This window comes from Phyllostomus hastatus, unplaced genomic scaffold (assembly GCF_019186645.2).
Source record: "Phyllostomus hastatus isolate PE091 unplaced genomic scaffold, TTU_PhHast_1.1 phas_scaffold_501, whole genome shotgun sequence".
Classification (NCBI taxonomy): domain Eukaryota; kingdom Metazoa; phylum Chordata; class Mammalia; order Chiroptera; family Phyllostomidae; genus Phyllostomus; species Phyllostomus hastatus.
Genome location: NW_025334033.1, coordinates 52,883,407 through 52,901,874, shown reverse-complemented (window position 1 = coordinate 52,901,874; position 18,468 = coordinate 52,883,407). Strand labels below are relative to the sequence as shown.

Sequence of the window (18,468 nt, the reverse complement as noted above, 5' to 3'; positions counted from 1 at the left end):
CCCACGCAGAGCACTGAGGAAGACTTCTGTGCATAAGGGCTCCGCGGAGGCAGCGGCTTTGCTTTCGGTGGTAGAGTGGAAGATGGTCTTTTTCCCAAAGGGGGCGCTGTGGCCACCTCTGCGTGTAGAATCTGGATGCCTCGGGGGCCAGGTGGGCTATTGTCTTGAATATACCATTCCTGTCGGACCAGCGAGGCTTGTGGAGCCCTTTCCTTATTAGGCATAGATTCCAAGTTGACCCACTCCGAAGTGGCAGGGGTCCTAAGGCCTTCATGGTCAGGCACTCAATTTTCAGCGGGTTGCTAGTTGTCCCTTTAAAGAAGAGTGTACTTGGTGCCTCAGTCCAGCAGGGGGTGCTGTTATCCTGGAGAATGCCATTCCATCTTTTATTTATTTTTTAAATGTTATTGATTATGCTATTACACATTGTTCCAATTTACCCCCCATGCCCTCCTCTACCCAGTACCTGTCATGCCCTCTGGTGGTCCCCCCTCCTTCGTTCATGTCCACAGGTCACGCATGTATGTTCTCTGGCAGCTCCATTTCCTATACTTACTTTTAACATCTTCCTGTCTGTTCTGTAACTACCAATTTATACTTCTTTTTAAAAAATCATTTTATTGCTGTTCAATTACTGTTGTCTGCATTTACCCCCCCCCCCTCCTGCAGCCACCTCCCTGCCCTTGCTTCTACTCCCTCCTTGGTTTTGTCCATGTGTCCTTACCAATTTTTACTTCTTAATCCCTTCACCTTTTCCCTCATTCTCTCCAGAAGCCCCCGCCCCCCATTAACTGGCTGCCATCCCAGTGCTCTCCATATCTGTGACTTTGTTTCTGTTCTGCTTGTTTGCTTAGTTTGTTTTAGATTCAATTGTTTGTAGTTATGTATTTATTGCCACTTTAATGTTCATAGTTTTGATCTTCTTTTTCTTAAATAAGTCCCTTTAACATTTCATATAATAATGGTTTGGTGGTGATGAACTACTTTAGCTTTACCCTGACTGGGGAGCTCTTTATCTGCCCTCTGATTCTAAATGATAGCTTTGCTGGGTAGACTAATCTAGGTTGTTGGTCCTTGCTTTTCATCACTTTGAATACTTCTTGACAATACCGTCTAGCCTGCAAAGTTTCTTTTGAGAAATTAGCTGACAGTCTTATGGGCACTCCTTTGTAGGTAACTGTCTGCTTTTCTTTTGCCGTTTTTAAGATTCTCTCTTTATCTTTAACCTTTGGCATTTTAATTATGATTAAAATGTCTTGGTGTGGTCCACTTTGTGTTCATCTTGTTTGAGACTCTGTGCTTCCCGGACTTGTGTGTCTATTTCCTTCAGCAAATTAGGGAAGTCTTCTTTTATTTTTTCAGATAGGTTTCCAATTTCTTGCTCTTTCTCTTCTCCTTCTGACACCCCTATGATGCAAATGTTGAAATGCTTGAAGTTGTCCCAGAGCCCCCTTTTCATCATTCAAAGTGGTGAAAAGCAAGGACCAATGACCTCCAAAAGAAATTGGATTCTTTTTTCTTCTTGCTGTACTGATCGGATGTCTTTGGCTTCCTTATGTTCCAAATCATTGACTTGATTCTTGGCTTCATCCACTCCACTGTTGATTCTCTGTAAATTATTCTTGATTTCAAATAGTGTCTCCCTCATTTCTGATTGGGTCATATTTATGCTGCTGAAGTACCCACTGAGTTCCTTGAGCATCCTTATAACCAGTGTTTTGAATTCTGCATCTGATAGATTGCTTATCCCCATTTTGTTTTTATTCTGGAGTTTTGATCTGTTCTTTCATTTGGGCCATGTTTCTTTGTTCTTCTCATTTTGGCAGACTCCCTGTGTTTGTTTCTGTGTATCAGGTAGAGCTGCTTTGCCTCTGTGTCTTGGTAGTGTGCCCTAATGTAGTAGGTGTCCTGTAGGGTCCAGTGGCATGGCCTCCCTCATCCCCCAAGCTGGGTACTTGGAGTGCACCCTAAGTGTGGGCTGAGTGCTCCTGCCTCTTGTTGTTGAGTCTTAATTGCTGTCAGCAGGACAATTGGAGGAATTTACTCAGGCCAGACAACTGGTAGGACTGGCTGTGACCACTGGCCAGCAACCCCCTCCCTCTGTGGCTTGTGGAGGTGGTTGGTTGGTGGTGCTCTAGTGTGGTCTGTAACTGTCCTCTGGGTGTGCAGGCTCTTGGGTTTCCTGGGCAGTGCAGGCCAAGGTCAGCCTCCACCTGTGTTCTATCTGGGGCTGCTTGGCATAAGCTATGAAGCGATCTGCAGATGGCTGCTGCCAGTGCTGGGCCTGGGGCCACTCAGTGAGAGGGGTACGGAGCTGGGCTCAGCTGTTGCTTGTTTGAGAGCAGATTTGCGGATTCACAAAGGTCTCTGGAGCCTGCACCTAGCCCAGCCCTTCATATAGAAAAGCCACTGTTACCAGCTTGGGTAGGCGAATAAATGGGGTGGGGCAGAGCCCTAGGTAATTGTCAGGGTGGGCTCCTCTGTGGGTCAGGTGGATGGAGACTCAGATATGGTGCTGCTGCACTATGGCTGTGTGTGGGGGAGGGGGAGGGCTCAGACAAGAGACTGGCCGCTGTCTGCAGTTGTTCCCAGGGGGAAGCTGTCCCCCGGCTCTCGCCCTGATGCCAGACACTTCGGTTCCTCCCCATGTGCCCCAAGTTGAACAAAATCAGACTTCTGTGACCAGTAGCCCATGATGTAGTCTGTGATAATAGTAATGTAGTTTTTAGTAGCAAACATCTCAGAGTTAGAAGTTAATAGTCTTAGAAAACACCTGTACTACAAAATTTTCTGTATTATAGGAAAACTCTTTGTCTTGTGAAAATAAATAGAAGCTCAAGATACAGAATAAATACAGATTTAACTTAAATTTATTAAATTTATGGTTGGTAAATATTTGCTAACCTTTTTAATTTATCTAAATGAAGATTAATGACCAGCTTCCTCACATTGCTTATGTCAAAAGTTGTTTTTCTTTTTTTTTTAACTCAAATTTTCTCATTCATGGCTTGAAACTCATAGCCTCTGGTTTTAACTGTAATTTTAACCATGCTTTATTAAGGCTATTTGGATTGTATAATAATTTAAAAATTCTCATGTGTCTTTTTGCTTTTCCTTTAGTTGGGATGAGACTCACTTTGGAAAAATGGGAAGTTACTATATCAACCGCACCTTCTTCTTTGACGTGCACCCACCGCTGGGGAAGGTGAGCCGTGTGGGGGGCAGCGGCTCTCCCCTGAGGGCCAGAGCCACGTCTTGGTTTTGGACTTAATTCTTGGCCTCATGGGAAGAATTCCATGACATTCCAGACCAGTTGCTCTCTTGGAAAATCTGTGGTGTTTTTAGGGGTCCTCGGGGCTCAGAAATGGAGAGAGAGCCCATTGACGGATGGGTGGAGAAGCAAAACATAGTATATCTATACGCTGGAATGTTACTCAGCTACAAAAATGAAATGAAGTATGATTCATGCTACGACATGAATGCATCTTACAAATATTACGCTAAGGGAAGGAAGCCAGACCAAAAGGCCACATATTGTATGACTCCATTTATATGAAATGTCCAGAATTGGCAACTCCATAGAGACAGAACAAAGGTTAGCAGTTGCCAGGGTCTGGGGGAGAGGGTTGGGGGAATGACTTCAAATAAGTGCGGACTTTCTTTCTGGGGCGATGAAGCGTTCTGCAGTTAGGTAGTGGCGGTGGTGGGACAACCTTGTGAATACACTAAAAACCTCGGTATACTTTAAAATGGTGAATTTTATGATATATGACTTTTATCTCAATTTATACAAAGAAAAGAGAAATGGAGAGGAGAATGTTACAGGAAGCAGAAACAGCTTAGGGGAGCTGATGTCCACTCAGAGAGTGACCCTCTGACCCCCTCACTGCTCCCGGCACAGACACTGTTGGACCTGTCCTTCCACGTGGTTTACAGTGAGAAGTGCTGCCAATCAGAATTCTTTTTTTTTTTTTTAAAGAAACACCTCTGAGAAGGCTAATGGATTAGCTTTGGCACTCACTCTGTCCTTCCTAACTGGAGGCTGAGGGGCAAGGGGACAATAAAGTACTTGTTATAAAGCGGGGTCAGGGCGGTGGCTAGGGGTCTCGGAGCATGGAGTGCTTGGGGCGAAGGCCGGGCTGAGGGCAGGTGAGGATGGGGGTCTGGGTGATGGGCGGGCGTAGGAAAGCACCAGAGCGTGGGGCAGGGCCACGGAGAGGGCCCTGCAGGGAGGGAGGTGAGAGTAGGTGGGGTAGGAGGCCTATCTCAGACTGAGCTCTGAGCCCAGAGTAGAAATGTTATGCCTCTTTCTGTCTCGTTTATAACAACAGTGAAAATGAGAGCAATGGAACATGTAGTTTATTCTAGTCACTTTAGATGTATTATCTCATGTAACCCTCAGAACAGCCCATGAAGTAGGTGCGGTTGTGCCCCCATTGCACGGATGGGGGAACTGGGACTCAGAGCGTTTGTGGAGAGAGCAAGCCTAGTACGTGACAGGGTCGAGGCCCGGAGCGGCCCGGAGCGGCGTGGAGCCTGCTTTCTGAAGCACCACACCCCCTGCCTCGTGAATTTCCCTGGTCTCAGGACTCGGACTGCGTCTGTTACTAACGCAGAGTCAAGCAACGGAACGGGTTGAGTATTCGCACTGGGCCAGCCTGGGAACCAGACCTCCGGAGAGGAGGTGTTTCCCGGAAAACCTGACCTCGCCTTTCAGCCGGGCACTGCCTGTCTGCGTTCGGTGTCCCCTTGTGCTGGGCACAGTGGCAATGTGGACAACACTGGCCGGTTTGTTTTTGCTGAAGCCTCCAGTCCTCACATCTGGCCCCCGTGGGAAGGGGGACATGTGGGGCTTCTTTCCAAGGCTGCCCCTGGGGGTGCAGCGCCCCTGCTCCTCTCCTGTACCCCCTGGTGGCCCTGTGCTCCGCCCAGTCGCAGGAGGGCGATGAGCAAATCAGAAACCTGTGCGAGAGAGAGCAGAGTAGCTTCCGTAGGTTCCGTGGCCCAGCCAGTCGAGAATACAGAGCCCCTCTAAGTGGTGTGTAGGGGGTTTCCTCCTGGGGTGCTGGGGCCCAGGCCTGCCGTTTCACACAGGCCCCTCCCCCCCCGCCCTGGCCCGGGCACCTGGGCGCTCCAGTCATGTAGGGACTTTTAAAGAAGTAAAAATGCTTGCACGTGGTAACACATTTGATCAGTATGGAAGGAAACACAAGGTCAAAAGCTACCTTCCCTCACATGTCTGTTCTCCAGAGGTAAGCGTGGTCACCCGTGTTAACAGTTTCCTATGTGTCCTCCCAGAAACTTCCTATCCAGATAGAAGTGTGTGTCTGTGTACACACACAGAGATATTAATTCACACAAACAACACTTTATGCAGATGGGATCAGACTGAAATTGCTCAGCAGCTTGTATTTTAACAGGGTGTACCTTCATCCCACATTAACACATAAAATATACTGTATTCTTTTTAATGACTATATTATTCCATTATATAGCTGCACCATAAGTTATTTTACCCCTCTTCCATTGCTGGGCATTTGTGTTATTTCCAATTTTTTAGCCATAACAAAAGATACTGCCCAAACATCCTTGTGCATGTGTCTTTTCATAGTTATACAGGTGCCTCTAAAAGATTCTCAGCAAGCAAAGCAAAGAGTCAAATGGGCAGTTGAATTTTGTGTTAGCTATTGCTCAGTTTTCCTGAAGAAGTCCCGCAGCCATGTGCAGGCCCACCACCAGCAGAGTGTGAGGGCGTTTGCCGGCCCCCACCACGGCGGGCTCCACCGCGACCGCGCTGCCCAGCGGCCAGCCTGAGAGTGGAGCCCGGCGCAGCGCCGTTTCCCTCCGCGTGTCCCCTGAGTCAGGGCGAACATTTCTTTTTCGTTTGTTCATCCGTCTGTTTTCTGTGAACACGCCCATTTTTCTAGTAGGTCATTCTCTTTCTGCCTGATTCACAGGAGTTTTTTAGTGAGGACAGCAGCTCAGGGTTACTTTTAACCTCACGGGAGCTGGGAGGGAGCAGAGCTGTGGGTGCCTCTGGAGGACGCGGCACAGTGCCGGGGTTTTTACCTACAGCGCCACCTCTTGTCTGCACATCCCCCGTTCTATTATTACCTGTCGCTCAGAGACAAGGGGGCGTTGTCCGCGGTCAGAGAGCGGGCCTGTGGGCGCTGAGGTCCGAGCCTCCTGTGCGGTTCTCCCGGTGCCGGTGCCGGCCGCCGGCAGTCCGGGGATTCAGACCAGCCCAGGCGGGGCTGTCCTCTGCGATCCCGGGTCGGGAGGAGCGCCCGTTCTGCTGGTCGCCTGCCAGGTTCGATTCATCTGGGTATTTAGATGGCTCCGTTTTTTCAATACCTTTTATTATGTTATATTAAATTAATTATAGCAAGTTAACTTCCAGACCCTGGGAGTCCTCCTTTAAAAAAAAACTTTGTAATCAATAATCATTTATTGCAGAACTTTGGCTTCTGTGCCCACGTGGACTACAGAGAGTGACTCTGTTCAGAACTCCTTAGAGGAAAGGGTGAGCTGGCTCGTGGTGCACGCCCAAGCCCCCACCCTCAGTGTTGCTGGGAGGGGCTTTCCCTCCGCACAGCCAGCGCATTCTGCCCCCCACCCCCAGCTGCAACAGGGGCAGCCTGGGCCAGCCCGGGGCTGTTACAGATGCTTGGACTTTGCTGGTGGTTTTTATGACTGAACTGCTTCTGACTGCTCGTGTGAGGAGAGAATTTTACACTGGTGATGACCAAGGCAAGGTGGAAAGAGGCCGATCCTCCCCAATGTTTGGAAGCATTCACATCTCAGTTTGTGGTTGACTTATTCTGGTTCGGGATGTGCCGTGGTCGCCTCCCTTTGGAATACGGGACAAAGGAGGAACCAGTTCTGGCCTTTTGGTGTTTTTTCCATTGGAATTTTTCTCTTCCCTCCTGGGAAAATGCAACTGTCTTTCCTCTTTTCCATTTTCTTCTCTCCTCTCTATGCCTCGTGTGTGTAGAAACGTGGCCACTTCTCCCCCTCCTCAGTCTGACTCGGAGCCTCCTTTCCCTTCCGTGGGCCAGCCTCCGGGAACCGGCCCTGCCCGCAGCCGCCCCCGGGAACTGTCAGGCTTTATCTTCCCGCAAATGCAGGCAGGCCGAGTGAGAGCGCCCCTCAGTAGCCCTGCCCGGGATTTCTTCTTCCTACTCATTCCATCTGAGAACTTGGTTTTAATACAAGGAGGGTTTGTTTCAGGCAAGAGCTCTATGGACAGAAGATTCTTTGCTTTGCAACAGCTGCAGGAGAAAATGTCACACTGTCAACTCCCTCTGTGGACCTTTGTCAAGGGAAGCCAAAGTCTGGGTGCAGCTGGAGGGAGGATCAGGGGGTGGAGGAATCGCCCCTCGAAGGTCTCTCACTTTTTTTGTTTGGCCTCCTTCTCTCAGATGCTGATAGGCCTCGCCGGCTACCTGAGTGGATACGATGGCACCTTTATGTTCCAGAAGCCTGGGGACAAGTACGAGCATCACAGCTACGTGGGAATGAGAGGAGTAAGGCTTCCTGCCCTGCTGTAGCCTCCCTGGCCCTGGGGCCGCTCAGTCAGAGTGTTGCAGTTGGAAGCCCTGGAGTGGTGGCAGGGCTTCGGGGTGGCGGGACACCCCCCTGAAGTGGGACACCCCCACACCACTTCAAAGGGGACACCCCCATACCACTGCGGGTGGGAGGGCAGCCCGGGAGCCGGGCCGCTGGGGTCCCAGCCATGGCCTCAGCACATTGGCAGGCTAGGTGTTCTGCCTCTCTCATACCACAACTGCCGGAGTGCTGCGTATCTCTGAGGGCCTTTCCTTAAGATTTCAGCATCCCCCCACTCCTGTTACCAGGTTTCTGCTGCTTTCCCGTGAAGGTTCCAGGCGCACACAAGGGGTTTTCCAGTCTTCGAAGGGAGGCCTGGCTTTGCCCTTGGCCTCTGCGCCCCGAGACCCAGCACCAGCCTTGATGGAGCGCGGTGGGGCCTAAACACCCAACTCTGGGCACCCAGACCTGTAGCTAAAGGAGGCCTGAAGAAACTGACCTTCACTGGGGGCTCTCAAAGCAAGCTGCATTTACAAACCCCTTTCCTTGAGACGCTCACACACTTTAGATAAATGCAGAGTACCTATTTGGGCTAACCACTGGGTAATTTGCATACCACATTGACAAGAAGTGTCCGATACCCTCGAGTTCATACGCAAAGTGATCCTGTGTCTTCTTAATGCCTTTTGAATACCACATAGCATGCATAGTTGGATGTAGGCTTGACTCACCGTGAACTTGGCTGTGGGACTTGAGAAGGCCACACATCACAGCCTGGTTCACACTAGGGCACATCGCTTGCTGTGGACAAAAAGTGAAAACCCCCCCAAGTGAGGATTTCCATTCCCTCGGGCTGGTCTGTTTTGATGGACAAAGTAGGGAGGCACAGAGAAGGCTTCTGGTTCAAAACCGAAGCAAACCAACAAGCCCGCCAGGTACCGAAGTGTGAGGCAGTCTTTTTCCTAACATTACAATACAGCCTGTAGATGAAACGGTGATTGCCAGTGTGGCCGAAGCAAAGGGCCAAGGGAGAAATAGCAGAAACAACAACAGAATTCTCTAAAATACTGAAACACCTTCAGAAGCGTCTTTCTTAACTGGTACCACAGTGTTGTAATAGAAGCTACTGTTCGTCAAGTACTTCCTGTGTGTTAATAAACTTCAGGTCATTTCATCTTCAGAGTAAACCTTGTGAGGTAGGAACTGTTATTCTTCACATGACACGGGTGGGGAGGCTGAGACACAGAGGAGAGGTGGCGTTCTCAGAGTCACAGCTAGTGAGCCGTGGCGGACCAGCCCCACCCTGGCACCCCCCATGGGAAGCCAATGGGCCATCCGGCCCCCCCCTCCCCCTGCCGTCCTGGCTGGACTTGGCTGATTTCGTGCCCGTGCCCAAGTTGGTGCTCAGTGGAAACATAAATGCCACTTGACTGGATGTCTCACTGTTACGTTGGCCCTTCCTCACGCATACTTGTCCCTGGTGATTTAGGTCACTGCGTCTGTCTGCATTAGGGTCCTCCGTCTTGTACCTGAGTTTGTACTTAATCAAGGAGGTCCCTGAGGCTCAGCTTAGCGGGTTACTTGACTTCTTCTCTTTTCTTCCCGCAGTTCTGCGCCTTCCTCGGCTCCTTGCTGGTCCCCCTCGCCTACCTCACTGTGCTGGAGCTGTCGCAGTCCCTGCCAGCCGCACTGCTTGTGGCTGCGCTGCTCACCTTCGGTAGGTTGTCTTATACCACGTGCCGTGTCTTGGGCAGCTGACTAGGAATGTAGCTGGAGGTCAGCACGTCCAAAGGTCCTGTCTGTGGGCCCAGCTCTATGAAGTTAAATAACTTCAGGGTTGAGGAAATGTATTACAAGTCTTGTTTTATCCAGTAGTAATACTCACATACATAAATGCTTGTATGTAGCAAGCCTTTACATTATTGTAAGGGAGAGTTGGCATGGGTGATCCCAAGGAATAGACCATCTCCAGGTTGTCCACATTTGAGTTTGGATTGGATAAGAAGGGGTGTGTGTGTGTGTGTGTGTGTGTGAGAGAGAGAGAGAGAGAGAGAGAGAAAGATGCTTATCATTCTAATTCTGCTTCTCTTAGGTTATGGTCAAGATTACTTTGTATTCCTTAAAGTAATTTTAGTTGGATGCAAGGGCCGATGCCCCAGAAGTAGCTAGGTAGCAGGGGACGATCAGATGGGAACTTAGGTGTTTTCTGTGGACAATTGTCACGTAGGTAAATGAGAGCAGACTGGTAGAAACTGATCCTGTTGCTAGCCTTGTTCTTCGGAAAGTGACTTCATGACCGTAAAGAGCTTAACATGTAAAGAAAGGCAGACCACTTTAGGTGGGTATCTTAGGGGTGATTCTGGCCTTGTTTGATAGATGTGCTGCAAGATTGTGTGGCCTCTCTGTAGGGGGTTGGTGGCTTTTCCCCTGTGCCTTTCATTTCCCTTTTTAGTTATTCAGTCATTTATTCATTTTTTTTTTCATTCAACAACTGCTTTTAAAGCATCTCCTCTGTGCTAGGCCACTTTTCCTGGTCACAGAGGATTCCCTGATGAGAGCCTCTTACCTTGGAGCTTACTCACTAGTGGGGCAGACAACAAACAGGCCAGTGAGTTACTAAGTCTGTAATGTAACACCCTAAGCAATAAGTGCAATGCAGAAAAGAGAGTCGGGTGAAGAGTCTCGGGGAGTGATCCTGTTTTAGGGAGGGTGGCCAGGGAAGAGCTCCCGGAGGAGAGGGCCTCGAGCGAAGATGAAGCCTTGCAGAGATGGAAGGGGAGAGTGTCCGGGCAGAGGGAGCAGCGTGTGCGGCAGCCCAGGAACGAGGCGGCCCTCGGGGGAAGGGCAGTGGGGCCGAGTGGAGAGTGCGGCGGTGGTGTTGGGACAGGAGGCCGGATGGGCAGGGAGACCGTGCGGGCTTCGGCGATGTCGTGAGGGGTTTGTTAGTCTGCGTGAGCGGGGAGAGTCTAAGAAGGGGCATGAGGCAATGAAATTTTGTTTCAGAAAAATCACTTTGGCACTTGTATGTAACATGTGCTTCAGGTAAAATAGACGCTATCCTGGGTGTAGACCGTTTGTGGCTGCAGTAGCAAGGTGGCAGAATTCCCTTTTTGAGAGTGGAAGTGAGGAGTCCTCGTCTTCGGACTGTTCTGTCCGAGTGGGTGACATGATCCGTCCTTGGGTCAAGAGCCTAGAAGCAGTGTGAGATACTATATTTTTGAAAGATTTTATTTATTAATTTTTAGAGAGGGGGGAAGGGAAGGAGAAGGAGAGAAACATCAGTGTGTGGTTGCCTCTTGTGTGTTCCTTGCTGGGGACCTGGCCCACAACCCAGGCATGTGCCCTGACTGGGAATCGAACTGTGATTCGCAGGCCGGTGCTCAATCACTGAACCAGCCCAGCCAGGCCTGCAATGCTATTTTATGTCACTGGGCTTTGGTGTCGCCCAAAACTGTGGCCTTTCGCCTCCCCAGGACTCGGTGACGGCTCAGGGGCCCTCCTAGTCTCGGCTGCGTCAGTGCTCACGTGCAGCTGAGCACAGGGGGACTGTTCCTCATCGCCGGGGTGTTTGGTTCTCAGGGGCCCCTCTCTGATTCCCCCTTTGACCATGGAGCTCATGTTTTTCAGACACAGGATGCCTCACACTGTCCCAGTACATCCTCCTTGACCCCATCTTGATGTTCTTCATCATGGCTGCCATGCTGAGCATGGTCAAGTACAACTCCTGTGCTGCCAGGTCAGAAGCACCGTCTCTGGGGGTGGGGGTCAGAAGCCGTGGCAGCGCCGGAGTTTCTGTGACGGCTGGGACAGGGCGGGCGCCGGCAGGACTTGTCCTGAGGCTGAGTTGCGGGCCAGCCAGCTTTTTAAAAAACTTAGATTGCCCATTTTAGATCATGGAAATAGATATTAAAGTTTTCTATGCTTGTATTTTTGCTTATATAAGGCTAAGAAAACGTTGATTATAGTTTTCAGGAATATTATCATTTTTACAGTAGGGGTGGATTTCCACAGGTTTATGGATTATGAAGGGGTCCTCATGCCCCCCCACCATGTGTCACAGGTGCTGGGTGGGAGGTCCCGGGACAGCTTTGTCCGTCACATTCTCTGTCCTCGAGGGGCGGGACCCAGAGGAGACACTGCCCGGGAACTCCTTGTCTCCCTGTCCCAGTGGTGGTAGAGCCGGTCCCGACTAGCGCTGGGGACAATGGATGTTCAAGCCGGCCTTGGCTTGAATGGCCCGCAGCGGTCAAGAGCATCCCTGCAGGCCCTGTCGAGTTCTCAGGCTGTTCTGGGGGGCCTGGTCTTCCCCCTGGGTTAGTCTTTTCCAGATCACCCCTCTGTTCTGAGGGAGCAGAACAGGCCATTCATTCTATTCACACCAAAAGAGCTGGCCCAGGCAAGGCTTTTCCAGCAGTCAGCGTGGTTTCGCCACAGCAGAGCTCGTTACATTACGTCACACTAACAGAGCCTCATCCGGTGGCCCCCAGCTCTCTCTGGCTTTGGGTTATGTTCTGCTCCTACCACACTCACTCCCACCCGGCACTTCTTACATACATGCCGTGTGCCAGGCACCGTGCTGGCAGCTGGAGGTGCAGAGTGCTCACGTTCGGGCCGTTAAGGAGTGTCCACCCTGGCAGGGGAGGCAGCCCGGCCGTCTGAAAACGGCAGCACCTACGCTAGGTGCCCCGAGTGCAGCAACCCTGGGAGCCCACTGCCCGGGTGGGAGCCGCGCTCCGCGGCTACCTGACCTCCCTGTATTTCAATGGCCTCGTGTGGATGAGAGGGTAACATCAGGATCTGCACCCTGTGCTTTGGGTTTAGGGAAGGTTCAAGGTCAATACGTGCGCAGGACTCGGAACAGTGCCTGACACAGAGGAAGCGCCCAGCAGACGCTGGCTTTGACGGGGCCCAGAGGAGGCCCGAAGGAGAGCGCCGACGGGACCTAGCGGCTCCTCCGGGTTTTCCTCTCACTTCCGCCCGATCGGTTACTCCTGAAAAACAAGCCCCTTGCTCACGTTAAGTTCTGCACTTACTCAGGAAAGCCATGACCCCCCTCCCCAGAAAAAGGCCCTGCCCACCCGCACACTGTGCTTCCTGCAGTTTCCAGGGCTTCCCAGGCCACAGCCCCCCGGGAGCCGCCTGGGCCCCGAGGTTAGGAGCCCGAGAATGGAGGGCACGGCACAGCCTCTCAGAGTCCGAGACGCCCTGCCCTTTCCTGCTGCTGCTGCTGCTGTTGCTTTAGAGTCGGGCTCCAGCCGCCAAACTGAACTGTCTTGTTGGTTTTCAGGCCCTTCTCTGCCCCCTGGTGGTTCTGGCTCAGCCTGACTGGCATTAATCTGGCTGGTGCTTTAGGGGTCAAGTTTGTCGGCCTCTTTATCATCCTGCAAGTGGGGTGGAACACCGCAGCAGACCTCTGGCACCTGTTTGGAGACCTCAGTCTTTCACTGGTGAGAACCCAAGTGCTTGTAGAACTGTCTTGGCTCCCCAGCACTGCTCAGCACCGCCGGTGGCTTTCTCTGTCCCTGCTGCGGGCACGGAGTGGCCGTGTCCTGGGCCTGCGGCAGGCGGGACCCAGCTGTCCTCCGTGGGCAGCAGGACGGTGGGGACCGGGCCATGGCTGAGAGGCTGGAGGGGTGGAAAGGGGGAGGGTGGATTAACAATCTTGGGGTTCTCTTTTGGCATTTGTTTCTGCAATATTTTTTTAATGCTCTCCAAACTACTCAGCCAGGCGATTCTGGCCAGCCGGGCTCATGCCAAACGTATGGTAGACACTGGCTGCGTGGGACCTCAGGTAAAGTGGGGAGGGTGCCTCTCCCAGCTCAGGGTTTCCTTTTCCTGACCCTGGCTTTCCAGATGTGCAAGCCAGGAAGGGCCTTTAGGGCTCGTTACAGTACTATTTACTAAGGGCCGATTCAGTGGCAGGCTGTATGCAAAAGGCTTTGCCTTCGTTATGTCATTTTCTTTCCATAACAGTCCTGTGTGGTGGGTAGTTATCACCCTCTCTTTGCAATGAGGAACTCGAGGCCCAGAGAGGTGGTAGCATTCCCCAGGTCATACTGGTAGTCAGAGGCAGCTCTAGGGTTCAGACTGAGGGGAGGCGGACTCCAGGCCTGAGCTGCTTCACTGGAATGCTTCTCCATCGCCTCCGAGCCCAGTCCCAACAAGCTCGTCCATTCACTCAGGAAATGCAGACAGGCTGGGCACTAAGTGGGAGGCACCATATGCAGGGGAATAAAGCAAAGGCCCCTGCCCTCTGGCGACCAAGGAGAGCGAGAAGTAAGTGAACAGGCGACTACAGTGCAGCCAGCAAGTTCTGTGAGAGCACAGAGCAGGGCGTGACCAGTCTCAGGTGATGCCAGGGGGCTTCTGGGGAGAAACCGCAGCCCGGCGTTAACATAAGGAGCAGTCGGCCCTGTGACGGGTGGGCTGACACGGAGCAGGAAGGGGGAAAGTGCGAGGGGCCAGGCGGCGACTGAGGTGTCGAGGGGATGGACGAGTGACGATGCAGGAGGTACAGGCAGCGCTTTGTTGGTGGTGCAGTGACAGGGTGGGGTCCAGAGTGGGGGCCGGGACAGGCAGCGGAGGGCTGGCTCGCCGTCAGTCCCCTGCACTGCCGCAGTGGTGGGGTGCCGTGGAAAGGCTTCAGGTTGCCACTTACCCTTTCTTTACAGCCATTCGTTTTCATCCTTCTTATGATTATGACCTCCAGATATCTACAGATGACTTAGCAATCACTTAAGTCCCCGAGTTACATGTGATGCACACACAAGGTGTAAGGAAGGACAAAGGCCCACGTGCCCAGCCTCCGACACCGGCTCTGTTTGCAGGTGACTGTGGGGAAGCACCTGGCAGCCCGCACCCTGTGCCTCGTCGTGCTGCCACTGGCTCTCTACACGGCCGTGTACGCCGCTCACTTCCTGGTGCTGAGCAAGAGGTACTGCAGAGCCCGGCCGGCCCCTCGCTCCGCTCAGGGCTGCCCCGCGCCTCTGAGCCCACCACGGACGGGCCGTGTGGTTTCCTGGGTCTGTAGTCGGGATGATGGGGGGACCGGGGTGTTTCCCTGTTCGTTTTCTCCTGGGGCCTATCTTCTGGGTGTCCAAAATGCTCAGAAAGGCCGACACGCTTAGTAAAGAGTTTCCCCACAGCCAAAGCCCCTTGTCCCTGAACAAAGTCCCTTGTGCTCAACAGGGACGGGCCGCCATAAGGGTGCGCGGTTGGGGTGAGGGCAGCAAGGACACGGGCAGCAGCCCCCCTGGGACGAGCAGCTGCTGGGGGTGAGGCGCTCCGTGCAGCATTTTGTGTCCGTGATCTCTAACCAGAACCATTGTGTAGTTCTTCAGATGTTTTTTTTTAAGTCCCCAATTTGTAAATAAGGAGCTGAGGCTAAGCAAAGTCAGGTATCTTCCAAAGGTCGCTTGGCCAGGAACTCGGGATCTGGGCCTGTTTCTCCTGCTCCATCAGCCTCGTCTGTCTCAGATGCCTCACTGCCACGCTGGCTGCACTTCTTTAAACCCGCCAAGCAGGTGTCGGTGGGGCTGCTGGGAGCTCGTGATTCCCTCCGCTGACGTGGCTCTCCCCCTGCCTCTGCTCTCCCACAGCGGTCCCGGCGACGGCTTCTTCAGCTCTGCCTTCCAGGCCCGGCTTTCAGGAAACAGCCTTCACAACGCTTCCATCCCCGAGTGTGAGTGTCTGTCTGCCAGCCTTTACGAAGGGCAGAGGGTTTTCTGGGAGTTGGATTAGAAAGGAGGAGTACGACGGCTGTTATTTGAGCCTGTAGATGGCAGAGTGGGAGAGAGACCCGGTATTTCCAGTAGCATACTCAAGAGAGGGAGTCGGTTCGCAGGAAGTGCAGAGGTGGCCATGCCTCAGCATGGATTGTTTGATCAGCAGACTGTTTGCCCCTAAGGAGAAGCTTCTTGTTGCAGCCGTGAAAGCATCAGGGCCAGCGCTGGGAGGCCAGACGGAGAGAGTCTGATGAGGGAACAAGGGCCTTCAGGGCCACTGGTCAGTTTCCGCCACGGGCTTCCATGACTCACGTGCTTTCCCTCTTTCCCGGATAGTCCCTGAGCGTCAGTCACATTGGTGGCGGTAGGTGGATGCCCTCGAGTGCAGGGTCTGGTGTAGAGTATCTCCGCATGGTGCTCTACCAGGCCCCATGTGTTCAGTATGTGAAGAGGGAACTCAGCGCGATGGGGATCGAAGGGTGCCAGAGAGAACCCTGAAGGGGGCTGAAGGGGATCGGAGGTGTACGGAGTGAGGTGCCTCGGAGTCAGGTCCTGGAAGAACGGGCGGGTTTCAGCAGACGGAGAGAGAGGAGAGGGCGCAATGGGCAGACGGGACAGCATGATCGAGGCCGAGGACAGGGCAAAACTCAAGGCACAGGCTGTATGCAGAAAAGTACTGGAAGACAAGGTTGAAAAGATAGGTGGGGCCACGTGATGAGGATTTGAAACGTCTGGGTGAGGTGTTTGACTTCATTACACCAGCTCTGGTGACCCAGCGGAGGTGTTTGGGTGGGAGGAGGCCAGGAAGACTGTGCCGCAGGGAGGTGGCACTGGAGGCAAAGTGTAGGGTGGCGAGGGAGAGGAGGGGGTTGGGGCAGATCGCCTCCGGAAAGCTGTTGCAGGCACTGAGCTGGGCGTGGCGGTGGCAGCCACAGAGTTAAGGCAGACAGCAGACACGGGGGAGACTGGACGTAGGGAGGGAGGACGAAGATATACTAAGGACCTGAGCCCAGGTGATCGTTTCCTGGAGATGAGGACTGTGTCTCTCAGTCTCCCCGGTGCCTTGCACAGTGCCTGGAACACAGTGAACCCTCTAAGATGGCGAACGGAGTGAGAAATAAGAAAGCAGGCAAACAAGTTCGTTTGTAAAGGTCGATTTTGAGTTCCACATGAGAGAGGTTGCCTTCGAGATGCTTGGGGAAATCCATGCAGTGGGGCCAGCGGGCTTGGGGCCGCAGCTTTCAAAGGAGGAATCGGCCAAGTAAAAGGGTGATCAATGCCGTGGCCGTGGTTGTAGCCCATAAGGAGGAGGAAGAGGACAAGGCGGAGGCCAGGCGGTTGGGGCATGCAGGGGGAAGGGGACCTAGGGAAGGAGGCCTCGGAGGAGCGGTTCCTGAGGGAGCGCGGGGGTGTGGAGGAGGAGGGACGGAGAGTGTTTCTAAAAGCAAAGTGGCCCCCACGCGCCCCCCCCCCACCTTGGGCCCCACTGTGTGTGTGGTGCCGTCTTTGACCAGCTGCATGAACAGAGGAAGGCGGGAGTGGGCCCTTGCCGGTGGAGTGAGACCTGTTCCAGCAGGTGGGTGGGGTGAGTGGGGAGGGTGGGGCACAGCAGGGCAGCTGGGGGGAGGGGGAGGGGGAGCTGAGGGAAGAGGGGCAGTAAAAAGGAGTCAGTGCTTCTCAGTAACCCCAGGCCTGCAGGGGAGGGGATGTGTTTGGGTTTACTCTGTTATTTTTTTCTTTTAATTCAGAGTAAAAAAAAAATACCCAAACATCATAAAACAGTTGCTTTATACGGTACGATATTCAAAAGCACTAAGGTCTGTCCTAACAGTCTGTCATAACATTGATCTTGGAGAACGTTCCGGATAAGGATGTAAAACGCTTCTTCCTTTATTCCACTGAATGTATGTCCCGACCTTAACTGATGGACAAGTTGTTTCTAATCTTCTGCTACTTGAAATAGTGCCTTGATAATATTGCTACTACCCAGCTCCTCCTGAAGTGGGAGGGAAGGGGGAGCACCCTGCAGTGAGCTCCCTCCCGAGCCGGCAGGAGTGAGGAGGAACCCCCGGGCCCAGTGGGGTCTGCGAGAGGCTTGGTGAGCCCTGGGGCTGGGGAGGCTTCCCGCACTGCACTGCGTCTGCTCACGCCCTGCACTGTCATCCTTCCCCGTAGACCTGGCCTACGGCTCCGTGATCACCGTGAAGAACCTGCAGATGGCCATCGGCTACCTCCACTCCCACAGGCACCTGTATCCTGAGGGTGTTGGCGCCCGGCAGCAGCAGGTCAGCGAGCCTTGGTGTGCCTGCGTTGCAGTGACGCCACACTGTTTGTGGGGCTGAACCAGCCGTTCCTTTTCTCTGGCCCTTTGCCTGCTGTTTCCCCAGCTTGAAACATCTTCCTCCTCCCGCACCCTCTCCTCTTCCCTCTGGCTAACTCGAGCTTCTCTAGGCGTCCGCTGAGGCGCACCCCTCTGACCACTGCGACCCACCTCTACCTGGCACCGGGCCAGGTGCCTCGGGCACCCTTTGCAGGCCCATGTAGTAGCCCTTTGCACATGGAGTTGTGAGGGCTGCCTTCCTCCTCTCTCTGTGTTCCTTGGCTGTCAGCTCCTCAGTGCCTGGCACGGAGCAGATGGTGAGAAAACGGTGGCGGTTGCAAACATGGACCTGGGAACCAGACTGGATTCTCTGGGTTTCAGTCCTGGTTCCACTAGATATGACTTTGAACAAACTCCTTAACCTTTCTGTATCCTCATCTTTCAACTGGGGAGACGAAGTAGCACCTCTGCTCGTCACAGGATGTACAGAGTGCACACTGGAAGGCGCACGAGTATGGTCTGAATGCGTGAGCCGTGCTGTGCCCCTGTCCCTGCGGGGAGTGGGGTGTGGCTGTGGTGGGCGGTGCCCGGGAGGGAGAAGCAGGACAGGGAGAGGCTGGTGGGGTCAGACTGGGAGGCCTGGTGTGCTACAGTAGATCTGACTTGGTTCTGTAGACACAGGGGAGGCCCTGACAGTTACTAATGGATGACAAGCTGTGATTAGATTTCCCATGTAGAGAGGTAACTCCAGCAAGGCTGTGATGGATTGGAGTGGGTGCAGACTGGAGGTGAGGAACCAGTTAGGAGGCAATAATCATGACAAGGGGTGGTGACCGAAGGACTGAGGGGGGAACAGATTCTGGAAACACTTCCCAG

The 18,468-nt window shown here is 53.1% G+C and overlaps 1 protein-coding gene across 1 annotated transcript in view; it reads left to right on the top strand.

Annotated features, from left to right (window-relative positions):
* The window catches only part of POMT2 (protein O-mannosyltransferase 2), a 40,974-nt gene that overhangs the window by 4,984 nt on the left and 17,522 nt on the right, over positions 1 to 18,468 (top strand). The window contains exons 2-9 of the mRNA XM_045822168.1: positions 3,121 to 3,205; positions 7,422 to 7,526; positions 9,157 to 9,265; positions 11,176 to 11,284; positions 12,836 to 12,995; positions 14,376 to 14,482; positions 15,147 to 15,229; positions 17,448 to 17,557. Of these exons, the coding sequence (XP_045678124.1) occupies positions 3,121 to 3,205; positions 7,422 to 7,526; positions 9,157 to 9,265; positions 11,176 to 11,284; positions 12,836 to 12,995; positions 14,376 to 14,482; positions 15,147 to 15,229; positions 17,448 to 17,557 (868 nt within the window). The remainder of the gene's footprint in view (positions 1 to 3,120; positions 3,206 to 7,421; positions 7,527 to 9,156; positions 9,266 to 11,175; positions 11,285 to 12,835; positions 12,996 to 14,375; positions 14,483 to 15,146; positions 15,230 to 17,447; positions 17,558 to 18,468) is intronic.